The sequence below is a fragment of the Amblyomma mixtum genome, chromosome 5 (genome assembly GCF_055824585.1).
Source record: "Amblyomma mixtum isolate Tamu chromosome 5, ASM5582458v1, whole genome shotgun sequence".
NCBI classification, from domain to species: Eukaryota; Metazoa; Arthropoda; class Arachnida; order Ixodida; family Ixodidae; genus Amblyomma; species Amblyomma mixtum.
The window spans coordinates 132,264,756-132,272,519 of record NC_143016.1 but is presented as its reverse complement, the minus strand read 5'-3'; the positions used below and the strand labels follow the sequence as shown (position 1 = coordinate 132,272,519).

Below are 7,764 nucleotides of genomic sequence, written 5' to 3'. Positions count from 1 at the left end.
ACTCTGAAAAAAGTCTTGAGCTGAAGAAATGGTATGCGGGGTTTAAAGTCTCAAAGCACTACATCCGCTAACGAGAAGCTCTGTATTGGAGGGTTTGGAGCGAACTCCGGTCACCTGAGGTTATTTAAACGCGCTCACGTGGGACAACACATCGTCACTTTCTGCATTTTTGCGTCTCCACTGAAATTCGGCAGCAGGGGCCCGCATTCGATCTCATACCTTGTGCTCAGCAGAGCCGCTCTGACACCGCAAAGTGTTTTAAGGTAAAGGAGAGTAGTATGTGTTTTCGAGCCGCGGACAAGGTCTCTTTATATGAATTGACACTCGTGCCACAATTTCCAGACTTCAAGGATGAAGAGAGGTGGGTCGTTTTATTAGCCTTCTTGCTTCGCCGCTACCTTTTGCACAACGTGCTTAACACCGGCCGATGCTGCTCCCGAGACGGCTCCGATTGCAATGGCCTTGACAATGAGCATAATGAGCGAGTGCTCATCGGTTTCTTCCCCAGTGAGGCTCAGGGCATTGATGGCGTCCAGCACACTGTCTCGCTCCTCAGCCGTGTTCAGAGAAACATCGCCCTGCAGGATCTTTCCGAGCGTCTCCACTGTCTTTTCGGCCTTGGCCAACGCAGCTGGGTTGATATCTGGAATTGGTGGAAAAGACCGCAACATAGCATAATGATGTGATGTCGCTTTTGGTGACTTGCGTGTATTTGGTCTGCGCTGCAAGCGCCAAATTGTTAGGCGCCGTTTGTTTTACAAGTGCCATCTCAACGCGCAGTTGTGAGCCGGGGGAACTGCCACGGACCACGAGCGTACGTAAAAGGCGTAAACTTGCTGCATTCCTTTCCTTGAAAGAAAAATATAACGGCCATATAAACTATATAGGAGCGACATTATAGCCACGCATTTTACGACTGCGGATGGACGGAACTAAACTATTAGTAATCTACTTTTCCATGCTTAGTGTCATTGTCATTTAATTTTACTTGAATTGCGCTTTTAATGAAACGTAACTCTGAACGCACTTTGATTTACGGTAGTTACGTAGCCCACACGAAAGCCTCCGCAGTAACGTCTGCAATACTGTCTAGTATGTTCCTGCTTGCTACGGCAGCGTCTGCCCTGCCCATCTTTGATAAGAAAAAAAAACATGTAATATCTCCAACAGGCGGGAAACAGCATATAATAACACAAAAAAGATAAGACAGTAGAAATTGAACGCAGCTGATCTCCTTTGAGACGTTCATTGTTTCGCTACGAATTATGACTGTTTAATCAAGAAGAGGCAGGCTGTTACGTTAGCTCTTCTGTCACACATGTCAAAGTAAACTACGTGCAAGTAAAGGTATGCAACGTGATGAAAACCAGGCATTCTAACCGATCAATGCGTTTAAAACATTAAGTGCTAATAAGTGGCACTCCACTGAGTAAGAGCTAGTAAACCGCGTCGATTTAGTGTGTGGAACTTCTGCTCACTAATCATCCCTCCCGCCATAAAAAAAAGAAAAAAAATTATTTGCAAAACACCCAACCAGCACCCTGAGCTAGCGGTTTCTTCGAAATTTTCTGGACCGAAGAGCTTTTGGACAGCACTTGAGAAACGTTTTAATCTATGGAACGCTTTCTATCGTTGCCGCTAGAACACTCATATTTCAGCACAAATATCGACCTCCCACTGCCTCTCATTTCACTTAGTAATCCTTCAGAAGATAATTAGGAAAATAAAACAATAATATATAGTTGCCATTTCTAAAGTTTCCATCTTTTGAACTGGCCACTCCGAAGGTCACTGGTCAGGAGGCATTAATATTCTAAGAGCGTGTAAATTAGCAGCTCGCATACGGCGCAATAAGAGCACCACCCGAGTAAAAATTGATGGAGCAAGCTCGCATCTTATGATATATTTCGTAGAGACAACCATCAATAAGTGGAACTTATTCTTAAATCAGCATTACTCACCCTTCCTAATCTTCTCCCCCTCAATGCCTCCTGCTTCTTGTCTGAAAAGCAAGTATACAAGTGTACCATTATTCAGGATATGAAAGTTATGATGGGTTAATCTTGAGGTATGTTCAAGATCGCATATTAACCTCTATATCTCTCCTTCCCCTCAAGTGACGATCGTTACACGATTACCCTGTGCGCTGAACAGAACCATTTTATTCTTAGCCCGTGGGAAGAGAGTATCGGCAAGAACGCAACATATTTCTCGTAATCGGATAGTGCACCTACAGATGACTAGCGGCTTCTAACCTTGAAGGCGATTTCCGAGAATTCAACGAAATTGAAGCATTTGAATATTTAGGGCGTTTCTAAGTAAAAATGCGACCTTTTCTGTATGTGCTAGCTTTTAAATCAGGGAGGTTATCGCCCAATTATGCCACAAAAATGTTCGCGGCATTCTCAAGGTCTCGAAGAAGTTCGAAGAAGTGCACTGATTACTTTTGCGGCGCTCAAATTTCGAACTTCGGCTGCCTTCGCCAGCATCTTCTGCCGACAGACAACCCTCCAATGGCTTTGCTTTCTGATGAGTGGGGTTTCTTCCTCATTTCAAGCGTTTCCGCGCTGAGAATCTACTTCTACCCCAGCTGGCGTCGTTATCGAACGCCGCTTCGAACAGTGAGGTTATTGTGTCGATAATAACAATTTCAATTCAATTTTATAATGAATGTGCATTGTATAATTTACAAGGACGTTTACTACATGTGACACCTTTAAACTTGTCGAATTCAGAAACCTTTCAGTTGCCCTTTAGTAAGATGAAGGAGATTCTACGCAGGCCCACATAGAGGAGTTACGAGAAATTATTCCTTCTTCTTCTGGACTTACTTTCCAGTAACTCGCAATAAGCAGTGACAGGACGACATTCATTTTTTCTGTTTAAAATTCAGGTATTACAATTTTAACGCAATTGCTCTGTTTTTTTTTCTTACAGCATAAAACTTTTCACCGCTTTATGTACTTATTCTTCATGTGAGAGCGGAAACAAGGCTAGAAGGAAGAAGACGCACTTACACAATAGCCGCATCTGGTAGGCATGGCATGAAAAAAGAAAAAAAAACAGATTGTTACTGAAAGCACTCAAAACCTGCACTCTTAATGGTTCTCTAAAGTGCTGCGTTCACCAATTGTGGTTGCACATGTAGATACTGCAAAAGTCACTGGATAGGTCTCTACTGGCCGCCCAGCATCTGCAAATATCTATGGCAGTTTCTCATCTCACATACAACGACAGCGCCACAGCACCGATTCTCCACGCTAGTGGAGAACTCAGAGGCTTAGATTTCAGATGAGAGCATGGTGTCGGTGATAGAAATGCGGCATTTGGATAGCTGAACATTGAATCTTTTACTATCATAGAGAACGAAGCAAACCTACCATTAAAGCCTATGGCCAGAGTGTTTCTGGCGATTTCTATTTAAATGAAGAAAACCTAAGTAATATCCTGCTATGTCTTAGATTCTTTTTATGATATATACGAAAACCACTATTGCCCTCAGTGCAAAACTACTGCATAGAGGGAAGCAGGCAACGTGGCGCCTTGATGCAAAATGATAGTATCTGGTGGCCTTTTTAATGTCCGGTTTCCTCTCTCAGCAAAGTCATAGACTGTTTTTAGAACCAATGAAACACCATCATAAAACTTATACTTCGGGGTATAGCTTCCAGAATTACTCGTCTTCGAGGTGGAAAATACTTTTTTCATTTCATTTCATTTCATTTCATTTATTGAAGCCTTAAGGGCCCGTGGGCATTACATAAGGCGGGGGCAAGAACAGTGTGTAACATATAGTACCAGCTCAACAAAAACAAAAACAGAAAGCAATGAAACGAAACAGAGCAAAAAAAAAAAACATTAAAGGAGACAGTAACACTTGATCAGATTATTTGATGAAGCCGAATACATCACGTAAGACACAGGTGATTCGCTAATAAAGTGCGGAAAATTGCTCGATCTGTGCAAGAAGCAATATTATCAGGCAGGGCATTCCATCGGGCTATTGCATCTGGAAAGAATGAATCATTCATAGCTGATGTGCGGCCTTTCATGGGAGCTATGGGATGAGTGTGGTTTAGGCGAGGGGATATTCTTGATGGCGGCTGCAGCAAAGGGTGCCTGTTAATAGGGCGGTAGAAAAAGGAATGAAGGAGGCATAGGCGTGATACGATGCGACGTGATTGGAGACTTGGGAGGGAAAGGGCTCGTTTTAATGCAGTGACACTACTATCACGCGAGTACTTTGACATGATAAACCGTGCAGCTCGATTTTGAACGGCTTCTAATTCATTTGTAAGGTATGCTTGTGAAGGGTTCCAGATGGATGAGGCGTATTCAAGCTTTGGGCGTACGTATGTCTGATAAGCTAGTTGTCTGATTTCAGGTGGTGCTGATGTTAGGTTCCGTCGCAGATAACCAAGAGTGCGTGAGGCCTGGGAGCATATTGAATTAATATGAGTGACCCATGACAAGGATGAAGAAAGGTGAACGCCAAGGTATTTGTAAGAGGAAGTTCGGGCAATGGGAGTTGAATTAATATGGTATGTGCAGTTAATAGAGGTTTTTTTACGAGAAAAGGACATGAGTTGGCATTTGTCTAGGTTAAGTGGCATGTGCCATTTTTCACACCATGATGCAATTGTGTCTATATCATTTTGTAGATTAATGGTGTCTTCAGGGGCATGGATGATGTTATAAACGACGCAGTCATCCGCAAAAAGTCGAAGTTTGGTTATTGTGTTAGATGGGAGATCATTTATGTAGATTAAGAATAACAACGGTGATAACCCTGCGCCCTGGGGGCACCTGATGTGACGTCAGTATGCGATGAGCTGCAACAGTTGGCGAATGTAAATTGCACGCGCCCTTTAAGAAAGTGCTCGAGCCAGATAAGTAATGTTTGCGGGATTCCAAGTAAAGCAAGTTTAGCTAGCAGATGATTATGCGGAACACGGTCGAATGCCTTAGAAAAGTCGAGAAAGATGGCATCAATTTGTAGGCGATTGTCCATGTACTGAAGGATGTCGTGAGTGAATTCGGCGAGCTGTGTTTCGCATGATAGTAGTTTTCGAAAGCCATGTTGGTGCGGGTAAAAGTAATTTAGTGATTCAAGATGAGCGATTAAATTTGATGCTATAACGTGCTCAAGGAGTTTGGACGGGATGCTGGTGAGCGAAATTGGTCGATAGTTGTTTGGTTTTGACCGATCTCCTGATTTGTAAATAGGAATTATTTTTGCTTTTTTCCAATCGTGAGGAACTTCGCCGGTACTTAGGGACTGTGAGAACAACAGGTATAGTATTTTACTTGATATTGCGGTAGTATTCTTTAACATTTTGGTGCTAATTTGGTCACATCCAGCTGACGACGATAGTTTGAGGGAGTTAATTAAGTTGGCTATTCCATCGGCATTAATTTCTATTTCTGGCATTGAAGTCACTGGAAACTCATGCATGGAAGGAACAATAGCGTTAGTGGAAGAAAACACTGAGGAAAAATACTTGTTAAGAGCCGTCGCGCATTGTTCTACCTCGACCGGTTGGTCATCATCTCCTGAGAGTTCGAACTGCTTAGTATGGCTTTTGGGGGAAAGAATTCGCCAGAATTTACTTGGGTTTGACTGTAATATTGATAACAGATCAGAAGAAAAAAATTTCTTTTTAGACGCCTTCAATTCTTTAACATAATTATTTGCACTAAGACGGTATCGCTCCCATGCCGTGCAGCTATTAACTAGTTTCGCGTGCCTGTAGTGCCGTTTTTTCTTGTTAAGGAGGCTTTTAAGACGGTTGTTGAACCATTGGTTGTTTAAATCAGTCTTTATAAGGACGGTGGGAATGTAAGAAGCTTGTAAATTAAGTATCATGTTTTTATATAATTCCCAATTCGTGTTGACAGAGCGAGATGAGTATATAGTACTAAAGTGTTCATAAAACTGTTCAAGTTCCCGGTTAATTGCTTCAAAGTCCGCTCTCTTATAATCAGTGATAAGCTTTTGGGTAGGGGATCTCTTTTTGATAGGTAATGAGATGCATATATGAAGTAGGCTATGATCGCTGAAGCCCGGTAATATGTTTATGCTTTTAATGTCGTCTGGATTAGATGTCAGTAAAAGATCCAGTGTATTGTCGCCTCTTGTTGGGCATGTTATTACCTGATGTAAGTTGAAATCTAGAACTAAATCAAGGAACTGTTTTGCTTCGTTTGATTGTGATTTGTGAGGTTCTGATAGCAGAGGCCAGTTGATAGTCGGATAGTTAAAGTCACCAAAAAGAAAGATAGGCGCGTTGGGTAGCTTGCTCCGAATCGATGTCAGTGAAAGGCATAGGGAATTGCAGAATGATGGGCTATTTCCAGGAGGACGGTAGCAGATACCGAAAACTGTTTTGATACCTGTACATTGTACGCAGACCCACGTCAGTTCTATGATATCGTCGTGGCTAATGAGCGATGATGATACGGTGCTTTTCACGGCTAGAAGTACTCCTCCTCCTCTTTTGCCCTGTCTGTCGCGACGATATAGTGTGAAGTTAGCGTTGGAGGGAAAAATTTCGTGGTCGTATATGTCCTGGTGTAGCCACGTTTCAGTGAGTAGAATGATGTCTGTATTGCTGTCCTCGATAAAGCAGAGAAGTTCTTCACGTTTCGGCATTACACTTCGTATGTTAGTAAATGTGATGTTTAAATCCAGAAAAGAGCGCGGCCGAGTGCTGAAGGGAGCCCGGGTGGGTTGTGTGGCAGTACGTCAATTACCATTGTCATGGATGCTATCGGGTGGTGCGGCGTTGTGACGTGTGGGGCGAGGCATGGTGTGTTCTTTGACACTATCAGATGCGGGGTCATAAAAGTAGCACTTGCTTCCCACGTACAGTTTATCAAAGCTGAGCTTAAATGCTCAGTAAACCGCAATAAAGTAAACCGCAATTGCACATTTTGCAGTACGTTGCAAAGGGAAAGATGCTCTTTGTGGGCTCACTCATGGTAAACAGCTGCTCCCCAGGAATATTGCGGCCTGTAAGGCTTTAATTATAGTTACGGTCTACCCCATACGCAAAATGTGTCCTACGCATTGCGATTGGAGCCGTTTACGCGCTATAGAGCACTGCTTAGGGGTGTGTACTAAAGGTGCATGTTTATTTAGTTACCCTTCTCACTTATTAGCGAAGTGGGGTTTTTCGATGTCAATCCTAGAATCTACATACTCAGAAAGCGATTTTGTTCATGAGGGGGAAAATACTTGGTTATTATTTTGCTGCCAGGATGATCACATCAGAAGAATAAAAACATAATCAACATCATACCACTTGGCAGGACTGTTTTGAAACATAAACATCGTCCTATTAGTCTTTGTGAAGATCCTACTGGTAAAACCCGGAAAACGAAATGTATGCCTGGCTAGCTTTTGTGTGACATACAACTTCAGGTAATAAACACTCACCTAATGTCGTAGTAACCGCCAAAAGGACGAGGAAAATGAACATCTGCATGGTGTATTGTTCCTGCACAAGAAACAGTAATCACTCCCATGCATGGTTCAGTATTCACTTAGCGCCACTTTTTTTTTGTAACGGCTGTATCGTGTATGTTGATTGTTTCCGGTGGCACTAGTTCAAACTTCGCTCGGGGTTATGGTATTGTAACGTCTTTCGCTGCTGCATTGTATACTGACTTAGAAGTGCAGACTTTTCGGATAAGTAAGACTTGATATTTTGCCTTATGTTTACTTTTATTTCTGCAAGGTTTATGCCTGAATTTACCTAGAGA

General features: G+C 42.6%; 1 protein-coding gene across 1 annotated transcript; it reads right to left on the bottom strand.

Moving 5' to 3' along the window:
* Positions 1 to 374: 374 nt before the first annotated feature.
* Positions 375 to 7,531, bottom strand: LOC149343736 (uncharacterized). The gene is made up of 4 exons (XM_089542449.1): positions 7,439 to 7,531; positions 3,018 to 3,030; positions 1,962 to 2,002; positions 375 to 643 (listed from the first exon to the last, which is right to left on the bottom strand). Exons 1-4 carry the CDS (start codon positions 7,485 to 7,487, stop codon positions 375 to 377), a joined length of 372 nt encoding a protein of 123 aa, XP_089398575.1. The 5' UTR covers positions 7,488 to 7,531.
* Between the last annotated feature and the right edge of the window lie 233 nt (positions 7,532 to 7,764).